The sequence below is a fragment of the Phyllostomus discolor genome, chromosome 6, assembly GCF_004126475.2.
Source record: "Phyllostomus discolor isolate MPI-MPIP mPhyDis1 chromosome 6, mPhyDis1.pri.v3, whole genome shotgun sequence".
In the NCBI taxonomy this organism is placed as follows: Eukaryota; Metazoa; Chordata; class Mammalia; order Chiroptera; family Phyllostomidae; genus Phyllostomus; species Phyllostomus discolor.
Window position 1 is genome coordinate 86,303,552 of NC_040908.2, and position 13,510 is coordinate 86,317,061.

Below are 13,510 nucleotides of genomic sequence, written 5' to 3' on the forward strand. Positions count from 1 at the left end.
ACCAACTGAGCCATACTGGCCAGGGCAGCCATTATTAAATGTGCCAAGAGATTGTACAAGTACCAAGCAGCCATTCTGTGTGTCCTGTGTTGGGCCAGTTAAGAGTTAAATGAAAGCAAGTCAGGTAGAAGTGAGATACTATGATAAGCTGTCAAGGGAAGCTGGGGAGTCTTCTGGGTGCTTTCCTGTTAGAAGGCAGTATTATGCCAGGCTGCGTCTGAACCTCGCAGTAAACCTAGGAGTTAAGTCAGCCAGTCTGTGTTAACAAGGACCGGTGGGCATAGTCAGCCTTTGCAATGATTTGCCCAGGATAGTGGCAGAGCTGGGAGAGGTGCCAGGGTTTGCTGCCTCTCTGCCTGTCCTTGGCAGAGAATGGGTGGGCACCACCCTCCCTGGAGGGACTTTCTGGCTGGGGTGGCTGCTCCAGGAGGGGGGTTGGGGAAAGCCAGGCCCTGTTCTCTCAGCTTTGTTCCTGGATGGGCCCTCCTCTCACCCTTTCATTCCTGGGGCCCCTCCAACATGCTGGTCTTTGGGCCCTCAGTGTGCTGGCACAGGGGCCCTGCTAGACATTAGGCTTCCCTACTGACCAGAGGGCAGGTCTAGCGGGTCCCAGATGGAAGAGTTAGCTGGGACTGTGAACTCCAGATACTTCACACTCTATGCTTCTAGGAGAGGCCCTGGGGGCTCTCCCTCAGTTCAGTTGTGTCCCAATCCCCAGCTGTGCTGGTGGCCCTGACAGGGGCATGGACTCACTCCTGAGGGTCAGAGTACTCAGCCAGGCCTCCTTGTTGGGCTTCTCTGGCCTCATCCTTCCCTCCTTTTTGGGGGGAGAATTAGGAGAAAGATTGAGTCAGAAACTCTCAAAGCCTGCCTGGTGGGTAGAGTGACTCAGTTCTCCCTTCAAGACTGAATCCCTAATATCTTCTGGGCCCAGCCAGCCCTTGGGGACTCAGCTGTGGCAGGGGGCTGAGGAGGAGAGTCTGCTTCCCATGGTGCCAAGTCCTCCCTCCCTCTCTCTATCTGGGCTCCTGGCTTGGTGGCTCAGCCATGCACCCAGTCTGCCCAGGCTTCAGCCTCTGGTCTGAGTCACTCAGGCCTAGGAAAGTCCCCTAGAAACTCAGACAACGGGAAGTATCAATACCCCCTTGGGGCACTGGCAACGACAGGTCTGGAGGAATTCTGCTTGTGGTGGGTTGGGACACCAAGTGGGGACATCACAGCAGGAGTCGAGTTGAATGGCTGAAGGCACTTAGCAAGCTCCCCGCTCTGCCTGACTTGGCTCTTGGGTTTGGCCCCAGTGATTTGTGGTCATGGCTTCATCCCAGTGGGGACAGATATGCCAGTGAGGGCTAGTGGCTGAGGTAAGGGTCCAACACCTTCGCTTCACTTAAGACCCACACCTGTCTCCTAAGGGACATTGCAAAGTACGAGCCATGCACTAGATCCCCTCCATTTAGAGCTGCTCAGCCTTGCTATTTCTGTAGTGACATCATAGGCTGGGGCTAAAATGAGAAGGGCACAGCAGTTGTAGCCTGTGCAGGTGATTTATTTTGCAGCCATGTGGCACCCAGAATTGAGTGCACAAAGCCCAGAACTTCCTGCCAAGGTGTCCTGGGGCTGCAGGCAGAGCTGGGGGAGGTGGGGGGAAGGGGTAGAGCCTCCCCTCCCTCCCTCCCTTTCCTGGATCCCACAGAAGGGGTTGGGACACTCAGCAGGGAGGGGCCCTGTGAGAATCAGTAACTGAAAAGCACAAGGGGTTGCAGTTGGAGCCACTGATGCTCTTCTTAGTCAGGGGTTAGAGACCCCTTAACTCGGGGTCCATGGATGGGCCTGAGGGTGCAGGAACCAACCCCTCCCCTGAAAATGTCTGTGCACATTTCTCAGGAAGATGGGCCAAAGCTTTCATTAGCATATCAAAGGGATGTGTGAAACCTCCATCTAAGAACTAGTTGGGTGGAAAGGAGCAGGTGGCCAACAAGCTGGGGGCACTGTCACTGCAGCCATGGCACCCCTGCAAGTGTGGGCACTGCCAGCTCTCGTCCTGCAGCCCCGCCCACTCCCCCCCTCTGTGCTGAGCCCCTGGTTCTGAAGGCCACAGAACTGAGGTTCCAGAGAAGGTAGAGGTCAGGGGCCCTACTGACGGCTTCGAGTCCTGGACAGTCTGCTGGCAGGTCTGTTATTTTTGCCAAATACAAAATGGAGAAATATGGTGGGAAAGGGGAAGGTTTGCAAAACATCATTACTGAAATTGAGTGCTTTCCTTGAAAAAGAAAGTGCAATTGAATTTCAGTGTTACTGAATTCTTGGATAGCCGAATGGGCCTACCAGTCATTTGGGGGCAGGGCTGAGCCCCAGTAAGAGTGCTATGCCAGAACAAGTCTCGGAGAGGCTCCGGCTCACTTTGCTTCTAGCCCTCACCATTCCTCCCACTCCCACTGCAGCCTGAAGAGGATCCCTGTTTGGGGCCTGTCTCAGTTCTACAGCATGGGCTCAGTTGGAATGGCTTGAGTGAATGAAATCAAATCTTAATTGAATTTACTGCCAGAAAGTAGGATTTAATACTGCCCTTTCACTCAGGGTCTGGCACTAGGACAAGTCCCAAACATACGAGTGGCCTTGAATGCCTCGGCAAGTGGATTCTTCCACCACCTGAGGGCCCTGACCCGGCGCGTGTCCCTGTGTGGGGGTCCACAGTGTGCATGTGAGTCGAGGTCTTTTGCAGGCCCTACCGATCTGTCACTATGAATAAGTAGCAGTGTCTTGCTGGCCCCTCGTTCTCAGCCCTTGCCCTGCATCTTGCTTGTCCTTGGCGAGCCCAACATGCCTGAGCCCTCCCGTGGTGAGTCCCTGGCCAGGTGCAGGGCTGTGGTCAGCTGTGCCTCCGTCAGCGTTCTGCAGCAGCTAACGTGTACTCGGCCATTTCAGAGCCAGGTATCATTTACCCTGCTGACGTCAATGAGAACATATCATCCACTGCCCTTTCCTGCAGCCTGAACTAGTGACCAGAGCTCAGGGCGCACAGCTGCCTGCCATGCCTTCAGAAGACCCAACCCGGCCCGGTGAGGTGGGGGCCCTGCCTCACTCGCCTGACAGTCATATCACCCAGGCTCTTAGAAAATAAGTTGCTTTTATTTTAATTCAAGAGTGTTGGAAATGTAAAAACAGTATATTTTTCTTGCAGAAAATTGCCCCATTTAAATTAATGTTTGATACAAAGATCATTTATTAAACTGCATTTTAGGCTATTTTCTAACATTGAGTGACAGGTTACATTTTGATTTTTTTCACATTGGAACTATTATGATTTGCACTTAAAATACCAAAGCTATTGAACTCTCACCATTTATTCCTTAGTCATTAAAAGAAAAAAGCACACAGAAAAAAAAAACTACAATTAGATTAACTTTATGAAAAGTAATTCTTTTACAGACCAAACATCCAGCAGAAACCACCCTTCTCCTTTCAGAAATAAGCAAATCATCTTGCCTTTTCTACAAAGTGCAAATATCTCTATCACTTCTATTTCTTAAACTGCAGTCCCAAAAGGGAAGCAATCTTCCTTCTCTGTCTGCTGCTTTTCCCTTCAGAGGTTTGGGGGAGGCAGATTCTTTTACCAGTAGTCGTGGGACAATGTTGCCATTTGAATTTCCCTGGTGGAGTAAATTTGAACAGAAGGGCGTCACACAGCCAGTGGCAAGTCCCAGTCACCTGCACTTGCTAATGTAACGTTACTGCAATCTGGGGCCCTTTTTCCAGGATGCTATTTTTTTTTTTAAAGCTCGCTCTACCTACCCACTTTGCCTCTGAGAGGGCAAAGTATCAAAGTATGTTAACTTTTTAAATCATAAAAATGTCTAATATGTACTTTTACTGGAAGGGCCTTAAATGTAAAACAGCACACCCCTCCTCAGGACCAGGCTGAGTTTGGTCTCATCTCTGAGCAGCCCCCTTCCCTGGTGTTGAGTCTGTTGGCCTGCGGGGATGGGCAGGAGGCTGGGCGTCTGGCCCCTTGGCAGTCGAGGAAGAGTGTGTCCTTCTAGCACGTACTTCTGCAGGAAATTACCATATTGTGTTGTGTAACTTGAAAAACTAAACATCTTTAATGTGAACCTAAACTTCTGTAATTAACTGGACATTAGACGGATGGCAGTCCACGGCGGCTGTGTCTCTTCCCTCCGCCTTGCTCATGGGGGAGCCACATGGGCAGCTGCTGCTGTCACCTGGAGGCAGCTATCCAGGGGAGAATAAGGTTGAGGAGACAGTGTCACATTCACCTAGTGCTTTGCCAAGATGGGGGCTTTGCATATCTAGCTGTTTGCTCATGAAAAGAATTCCCTACCACTGATGATGGGGAAGGATATGCAGTGAGAAGCCAGCGAACCCCAGAACTTGTGCTGTGTCCCCCCTTACCAGTGTGGTGCCCTCGGACAAGTCACACAGACTTCCAAGAGCCGTGGTTTCCTCAGCTACAAAAAATGAGGACTCTGTCTGCCCGGCCAGTTTCAGAGAACTGTGAGGATTAGGAGAGATTATTATGAAAGCGCTTGGTTGGGACAGGCAAGCTGAGTATCTGGGCAGGAAGCATCAGAATTCTCACTGGCTGGCTAAGTACAGAGGCACTGCTGCTGCCTGTTTCTCAATCTGTGCAATCCTATGTGCCCACTCCTGTGAAATGTGTTGAAGTCTGCCCACATGAGGTGTGGGCATAAGATGGTGCTACAACTAGGGTGGCTATAAACTCCTGCAATCAGCCAGGCTACTTTTTAATGGGGAAAGATAAAACCAGTGTGTGAGGAGCACTGTTAGACTAGGGACTCCGGGGCCAAAAGGAGCCCCAGGAGGTCTGCCCGGTCCACCCTGCTGCTTCCCCGGAGCCACAGGCTGAAAGGAAGGGCCCTGAAACCAGGGCCACAGGCCGGGGAGGACTGCACTGCTGAACCTGTCAGAAGGGATACATAAATTTAAAAAAGTTCTTTGGGTTCAATTTAGAAACAGAGGCAGAGAGTACTGCTCTTGTCTCCCCTACATCACTCTGAAGATAAGTTCTTTCAAAATTTCCAGAAGGAACGAAATGATCAAATACCTCTGCCTGTGCAATGACCCCAACTTACTACCTGTTCTCTAGTATTTACCTTTGATGTCCAGGCACAAAGACACCGAGCAGCTCAGGTGGCTTCAGAGGAGGCAGCAGAGGCTGCCGGGTTTATGGTGCAGATGCAGCCAAGGTCAGCCCCGCTCAGGGGTGGCTGGCTGGTCCCGGGGACCAGTGTCATTAAAGACCTTATGCATTGTCTCTGGAGGAGGAGGAATGTGAAAAAGTTACCTGGAGTGTTAAAGCAATATGGAGCTTATGAAGTACGACTGTCAGTAGACACAGGTTTTTAAATGTAACCCACAGCTGAGAATTCTGACCCCGACACAGAACCCGATGTTTCAGGACTTCACTGGGGATCTGAGGACCCCGCAGAGGGAGCCGTTCATTTCGTCAGGGTGCGAGCAGCACGCACGCGGTCGGGCTGCTCCTGTCGTCACACCCTGGGGCCCCGGCCAACTCTAACGGGAGGCTGCCGCTTTCTGCCTCTCCTTACTTTCTGCTTTCTGGTTGGCCGCCCAATCACTCTCGAGCTGAGAAGACACCTTTCTTCCCAGCCCTAGCAATTAGGTAGAATTTTTTTCTCACCGAGTCCCCCCTTTAAGGTACTGCTCAGTGTGGGGGCAGAGTGGGAGAGCCCAGTGTCTCGAGGGTCCTGTCTGCAGCTCAGTCGGCTGGAGAGCGATACTCACCCCCCCCCCCCCCCCCCCCCCGTGACCCTGGGGCCTCTGAGGTTAAGGGCAGACTTTAGTCCCAATCCCAGGCTCCTGCCAGTCAGTCCCACCTAACCAACTCAGCACACAGTGCAAACAGGAGCTCTTTATTGCTGAGGAAGAAAGGGACTCTTTCCTAGCAGGCAGCCTGATATGGAAAGGAAGGGGTTTCGTTCCTGTCAGAGCAAGTTCCATTTCCTGCTCCTCCCTTTGTGGGACCCAGGAGTTTCTCATGAAGTGACAGTTTAGGGTGGTTGGTGAGCCTTCTGCCCCTTTCTCTGCTCCCAAGGGAGCAAGGCCACCGCAGGACTGAGAGGGCAGAGGTGGGAGGGGGCAGCTGGGGATGGTCAGCGTCACTCAGCAGGAGTTTGAAAATGGAACACCCACCCCCTTTCCATTGTGCTAACCCGCTCTATTTGCCTTACAGGGACCAGCACATCAGTTGCATGTAAATACTAGAGACACACTTGCCCAGCTGGGAACTGCAGAACTAGTGCATTTTTCCCGAAGCAGAGACTAATACTCCTGGATTAAAAAAAGAGCACAAACAAAAAATAAAGTACCACACATATTGCACTTTTTGCCGAATGATGAGATTTTTACCTCATGTTCGTTTCACCGAAGTCTCTTCAGAGGATCCTGGTTTACAAGATAATAAAGCTAACGGTTATATACAGTAGTGTACACACTGCTAATGTGAAACAGACTGGAAAGTCATTTCAAAGCAGCCTCTCACAAAGAGTGGTATTAAGCCTTCTTATTAGTGTTACTTTAGTGTTTGTGAAAACTGCCTGGAAGCTTATACAGGTCACTAATTAGGGGACAGAGCAACACAGATGACCAGACAGGGCTGTGAAAACAGCACCTGACTGACCTGCAGGACCAGTCTCCTCCCACCAGCTCACATTTCAGTAAATGCAGGTGGTTATGGAATTTATTGATTTCTGCTTAAAATGAGAAAGGCAAATAGGAGCTTACAACATAGGTTCAGCCAGACAGGTCACGCTATCCCCCAGGTGAGCATCTGAGCCACCAGTCTGTCCCTAACACGTCTGTCTCCAGGTCCTCTCAACCTTCAGCAGCCCCGCCGCCAGCCTCAGCATCCCGCCACAGCTCCGAGGCCTCCTGGGCTAAAAGGCCTATGGCCTCATTGGTGCAGGTGTCTAAGCCCATCTGTAACTGTGCCATTCCCGAACTGTGAAATGAGTGGCCTTCTTTTTCAACAGGGAAGGCATTTAAGTTTCATAAATATTACAGCACTTCAATAGTATATTTTGGAAAAACATCCTTCATTCTAAATGAATCAAGTTGTTTTAGAACTAGGTATTTGCAAAGACTTAAAACAGATCAGAGACCTTAATGGAACGACCTCTTAAATGAAATATCTATTTCATGAAGAAATCATCAATCTTAACCATGAGGAAGAATAAACAATGCACAGAAGGAACACGATTCATTCTTCCTGGACTGCCACTGTGTGTTCTTAACTCACAAAGGCAACAGTCCTCCCTAGTGCCCTTTCTGGCTAACACCAGGGTCCAGCCCCTCACAGAGCACCCCTGCAAAGCGTCCCGGCATCAGGGGGGCCGGGAGCAAGCACTGCTCAAGGTACCAATGCTGGTGGGGCCTGGGCTAGGGGGCAGAACAGACCTCCGGAGATGGTCCATCCTTCTCGCCTGCCTAGACAATTACCACAAAGAGGAAAGGCAACTTAAAGGTGTTCCTAGATGCAGCATCAATGTAGTATCTGTCTCTCTTCTTTGTGCTTTAAGGAAGATGCTTGTGCTTAATGCATTCATCTGCAGATAGGACAAGCCATTCTGAAGGACAGAAATGACAGTCTTTGTAAATAATACTGAATTTGTCACACTTGTGTGTTATTGTCCAAATGACAGATTGCTCCTTCTAGGTACACAGTTGACTAGCTGTAGCGTCTATTTTTTACTTACTTTGATGAATGAATTGTAATGGTTAAGTTTTATTAGTAATATAATGAGTTTGGCAGATGATTTGCTTAAGTGGTTAACACATCTGTGGTTTTTGAATATTGCTGTAATACTTGAACATTTAATTACAAGTCAAAACTTTAAGAAAATTAAGAATACAATTCCCACATGGTGGAAAGCAAACTCTGAAGTGACTTTGGATTTAGCATTGATATAAATGGAAAACTTGGTTTCTACAGAAAAGAAATAATTAAAGCGTGATCTGGGGGAAAAGGCACAGCACTACCACTTCACATGGGAAATATAAGTTCATTTTTCTTGTTCTTAAAATCTCTAAGCCCTATATGAAACTGTCCAAATATACAAAGCTCAATAAACTACTAGCAACATACAGTGTGAAGTCAAAGTAGTTATTACACTGTAAAAGAGCCACTAGGTTCTCTGATGACCAGCTGCCCAAACCACAAGTCCCCAGCACACACTCTGTAGGAAGAGCCTGTCTTCCCCTGGCCCAGGGCTGCTGCTCTTGATGGTTTCTCGAGTTTCTCATCTCCACTATGGGGGAGGGGGGTTCTACAGGGGACACCTTCGGAGCCAAGGACACTCTGAGTGTGTAACCCAGGGCACCTTCTGAAGAGTTGTGCTGCCTGCTCCCACATGGAGATGACCACCATTCTCAGGGGTTAGTACCAGCTGGTGTTTGGTGGCCCTTGAAACAAAGCTCACACCCCAGTGCTTTGTGATGGTCTTGGGGACAACTTCATCAGCAGCTTTGAACTTATGCTTCAATGACAAAGTACAACTTTAATTTCTGCTCATCAATTTCATTATGTGTCCTTGATTTGCCTTTAGGCAACATGTTGTTCCTTGGCTTCAGTGAAAAATACTGCCTTTCTCCCCACATATAATGAATGGCATGCAGTTTTCCTGCATTCACCAAGGTTTTCCTTGATAACTGGTGTAGTTCTGGATAAAACCTAGGTCTGGACGTCTTCTTATAAAAACACTTGTCAGTGTCTCCCATGGGAGTTTGCTCCATTGACCCGAGGGCGTCAGCCTACAACTGTGTTCCAGCACTTGCCACAGAAAACTCCGGTGGGACGGAGCTAGGAAGAAGCAACATCAGCCTGGCCAGGCCCTCTGATTCCAGTTGGGCAACTTGATTTTTCCCCCTAGGGAGAGGGCAGGAAAATAAGCTTTAAATGTAAAAGGCTGGAATAAAAATAAAAACACACTCTTCCTACACTCGACCTGCCTCACTTCCTCTGCTGAGGTTAATTCACCAGGACATAGCCGCTGTGCTGTGGGTCCACGGCCTCGAGCATTTCACAATCGAAGAGTCCAGGGAACTCAGAGAGGGCTAGAGGGTCGTAGCTGGAAGGCGCCTCCTGCAGTCCTGAGCTCCTGGGACAGTCTGGTGCTGCCACTGTGCTCTGCTGGGCTCCATCCACGGGGTACTGACAGGGAGCGGGATAGTCTGGCTCAGGGGAGACAGCGCCTGGCAGCTCACAAGTCTGATAGGAGAACTGTAAGGGTGCTGGGGCAGCTCCCGACTGCTGTGGTGGAGGAGGCGGCGGAGGCGGCGGTGGTGGCTGCTGCTGCAAGTGTGCCTGAGGGCTTGGCGAGGAGGGCAGGGGCTGCAGCTGCATCTCCTGGTACTGGCTGAGGAAGGGGCTGTACTGCATTTGCTCAGAAGCAGGCTCCAGGACGGGGCTCAGGGGCTGGGCCAGGCTGAACGGTGGGGGCTGCTGTGATGGCGATGGTGTCTCCTGGTGGGCCAGGGGCAGCTGCTGACTCGGCTGTGGGTATGAGCTCTCAGCTATCTGCATCTGGTTAAAGTAGGCCTGCAGCTGAGACTGTTTCTGGAGGAAGAGTCGCTTCTGTTGGAGTCTACATTGGCAAAACCAAAAGAAAGAATTTTAAATCTCCAGTGATGGCAATTTTAATGTGAAGCCAGTATCAGTCACTGGCTTCAGGCCTCTCACGTCTCTTTCTGTAGCAGAAGAAAAAAGTGGGTGTAGGAACAAATCCTGTCAGCTTTCTTAAACCTCATATTATGTTTTGTCCCCCAATTCTGATTGGTCCCTCAGTGCGAGAGTGAACACTAACTCATTTTCTCTAAGACTCTTGAGTTTTTCTCCCCATGAAGCAAGAGGCTTGACTTCACATCTGGAGGGTTTTGGTGGGGTGGTAGGGGACACCCTGGCCTCCACGGGCGTCTTCAGTTGATGGAGCAGTGAGAATCTGCGGGGCAGGGGTTACTGCAAGGGAGGGTGGAGACCTGTTCCACAGTGTCACCCACTTAGCCGGCACTAGGTCGTGGATTCTGAAAGCTGAGGTCTACTCTTAACTCAAAGGGGAAATGTGAGAAGAAAAGGAAAACAAATCACATTTAGAGCTGCTAGCCCCTGATCGGCCCATATTCCATGGACACATTAGTGACCATGTCTTGAAGGCTGGCTCATGCATCAAAAGCCTATTTTTCTAGAAGAGCAAACACCAGGGAGAAAAGACACACACCCAGCATTCTTAAGTCTTCCACAAAAGAAAGTGACTTCTTTGGCCGAAGACCTTCTCTCACCTGTGTTCCTGCAGCTGCTGCTCAAGGCTCCGTGGTGGTTCTTTACAATAAAGCTGACAGGTGTTCTGGGCTTTTGACAGAAGGCTGGGCTTCTGCAAGAGCAGAAAACAGTATAAGCATGACAGTGTACTACTGTCTAGGACGTGGTCATGAGACTGTACCACTACCTGGAGGGTGAAGCCCAGTGTGTCCTCCAAAATCCATGTAGAGAAGGGGTGAGAGGCGACTGATGATTCTTGTTCACTGAGACCCTGGTAGAGCGTTGGGGCCAACAGCTTTGAGTCAGCAAGCCTGAGCTGTCTCAGCTCTAACCTATTGCAGTTTCTGTTTCTAAAAGCCCCCTAAAACTATGAGGTTTGTGGAGATTTTAAAAACAATGAGAAAAGTGGGGCTGAATATTGATAACAAAGGCTTCAGCACCTGCTGATTGAACAGGCACTAGTGCAGATAACTGATATTAAAAATCTGCAGATGTGAGATTTCCATTTATTATTCATTATGAAGCATCACCTTAGAAGCCATGTTTCCCTTTCCTGCCCCTCTGCAGTGCTGTCCTCTCCTGGGGCCTGAGGACAAACCCACCCCTAACACAGAGCATAATGCTAAGTCTGAACACGCTTCTAGAAACTAGAAGTGCACCGTCAAAACTACCTGTTCATAAAGAATCAAACTTCTACCCTAAAAACAAACACAAAGACAACAAGCAAAAGAGGTTTCTGTTGTGCAGAAAGGCCATTTCTGGGCCAGCACAGTGAGCTGGAGCGGCAAGGGGAGGCCCCACCTGGAGTCTGTGCTGCAGGTACTGGGCTTCCAGGCTCTGCCGCTGGGACAGCTGAGGGTGCACGCTGGTGGGGAGAGTGGAAACACTTTTCTGCTGCTGAGAGACTTCCTCCTGAGGAGCAAGGGGGTGAAGACATTTTCAATTCTCCTTGTAGGAAAGGTTTTAGTTTTTAGTTGAAGCACCTTGGCAAATGTCCAAGAGGAACTCTAACTCTGTAAGACATAATACTCAAAGCTTTTACACACCAGTAGGCTGAGAGTTAATCATCATGCAGAAAATCTATACATGGGTTCCCTGCTGTGAACAATTATCTAGTCGGTACTAGAGCAAAGGCTCTGACACCAGGCGGTCATTACCTGCATGTGGGCAATGCTATAATATCTTTGATGCACTAAAAATAGTGCTCATAATAAAATTTACTAGATGAAATAGCAGTATTTTTTGTATCTTTAGCATAAATAATCTATTTTCAATATTTAATAAAGTGATAGCACATCAAAAGTAGTGGCAATAATCTCATCTGGGTGAAGTTTGTTATTCTTAATTTTTGTGTATGCGCCTGGGGGGTAGGGGAGTCCAAAGGAGACTCTGAGAGGTAATTCACATAAAATCTTCCCCGTGAACCACATACAGCTTGACAGTATCAAGTGGCAGCAACAAGGCAAGTTTTCCAAAAGAACCTGTTTGTTCCAGGACTGGAGTAAATCCTCTAAGTGACAGGATGCATCTTCAGACCAAACACTCCCCACACTCACAGAGCCACTGTGGAGAGGGCCTGGGGCACTCACCTGAGGGCAGCTGCTGGCCAGGTCTTGCAGCTGAGGAGCAGCTGATGCCAAGTTCGGGTCTGCCTCTGATCCTATTTGTTCATACAGCAACTGTACTTTGTTCAACTCGAGGATTCCTTTGGTTCTAGCCAGATTCTGAAGGTGTTGTCTAAATGCTACAATTCCTGGAAGAAAGTGCAATGACCAAACAGTTTAAATAACACACAAGGCCTTTTACTGACCACAGGTATGGTATCAACATGGCAACACGCCCCTTCAACTCCTACCAATCAGCGTTTTAAAAGCCAGAAAGGAAAGCAGCCGGTTACCTTGGGTAAGGGAGGTATCTGAAGCCCTGCGGCCCTCTCGGAAGCTCACTGGCGACCTGTTGTGGGCCTCTCTTTTCTGGGAGCTCAGAGCCTGCATGGCTGGGTTGGCAGGCCTCAGGCTTATGAAGGGAGATGTCATGCGAGGTGAAGGCTGGTTGGCTAACATGATGTCCTTAAGGGAAGGGTTGTCCTCCAGAAAGTTCAGGTCCCTCTGAACAGACCCCATATCATACTCAGAGTCCACACTGTCAAGGGAGGGGTTGTCACTCATGGAGAAAATTTTTCCTTTAAGAGAAAAGAAACAGATGTGACAATAGCAAAGAGCAACTTTTTGAACAGGAGATACAAAGCGTAGCCAGCTTGAGTTCTCACAGATACAATGTTCTTAATCTCCAACCAATACATCTTTTCAGAACCTTTTTACCTGTCAATGTAATCAGCTTTTGAAGTGAGTGGAGAGAACACCACAGAACCCACACACGCCAGATCTTTGCCACTCTCAAAGTGCCAGGGTCCCTGAGGAGTCCCACGGCACTCATTAAGTCTGGGAGTTAGGGGGCAAACTCAGATGACCCATTTCACTCCCTGTAGCTGCTGAGCAGGCCCACTCCTTTAGCCCACTGGATGCTGTGCATGACGGAAAAGACAGACTAACTTCCATAGGGGAAATCCTCCATTATGGGCTTCATTCTAGGAACTGGTTGGTATCATTGCTATTTCTTAGAGATTGGACTGTGAGTTGATACTGTGAAAACTTGACCTGAGGCTTAACAGATCCCATACCTGAACCAGGCATCATAAACAGCTGATTGGTCACTTCTGACAGAGTGTGCCGCCTCTGCCCACTGCGTGTAGACTGGAATGCGTCAAAGGCCTGACCGGGGTCTTCCTCAGCCTCTCCTTCAGCCTCCAACCCTTCATCAATGGAGGTCTCCATCATGTTGCTGGGCAGCGACTGGCACCCCTTCTTTACCAGGACAGGAGGCACCGGGTCCAGCAGACAGCCGTTGACCTAAACGCCAGTGTGAGAGGAAACGATCAGTCTGCTCTGATGAGACGTTAGAAAAATCCACAAGGCAAACAATGTCAACAGTTGTGACAAATTAGAACTTAAGTAAAATATATTGAAAATGTACATATATGTTACGGATGACCACACGAAGAGGCAAGACAACTATAGCCCTTTGAGACAGAAGCCCATTATGACCCAAACTGGCACTGCTTCCCAGGATTCTCTGAGTCATCATTATTACAATAAACAATATTTTTAGTGATTTTCAGATGAATTGAGGGTGTATTAG

The 13,510-nt window shown here is 49.1% G+C and overlaps 2 protein-coding genes across 3 annotated transcripts in view; one reads left to right on the forward strand and one right to left on the reverse strand.

The window, feature by feature from the left end:
* Nucleotides 1–6,381, forward strand: part of PPP2R1B (protein phosphatase 2 scaffold subunit Abeta) — a 36,544-nt gene extending 30,163 nt beyond the window's left edge. The window contains exon 16 of the mRNA XM_028515779.2: nt 6,233–6,381. Coding sequence (XP_028371580.1) covers nt 6,233–6,325 — 93 coding nt within the window. The 3' untranslated portion in view covers nt 6,326–6,381. The remainder of the gene's footprint in view (nt 1–6,232) is intronic.
* Nucleotides 3,111–13,510, reverse strand: part of SIK2 (salt inducible kinase 2) — a 135,777-nt gene continuing 125,377 nt past the window's right edge. For both annotated transcript variants that reach the window (XM_036028587.1, XM_028515777.2), the window contains 6 exons: nt 12,993–13,221; nt 12,210–12,494; nt 11,902–12,065; nt 11,114–11,224; nt 10,333–10,424; nt 3,111–9,641 (listed from right to left, as the gene is read on the reverse strand). In XM_036028587.1, the coding sequence (XP_035884480.1) occupies nt 9,026–9,641; nt 10,333–10,424; nt 11,114–11,224; nt 11,902–12,065; nt 12,210–12,494; nt 12,993–13,221 (1,497 nt within the window). In that variant the 3' untranslated portion in view covers nt 3,111–9,025. The remainder of the gene's footprint in view (nt 9,642–10,332; nt 10,425–11,113; nt 11,225–11,901; nt 12,066–12,209; nt 12,495–12,992; nt 13,222–13,510) is intronic.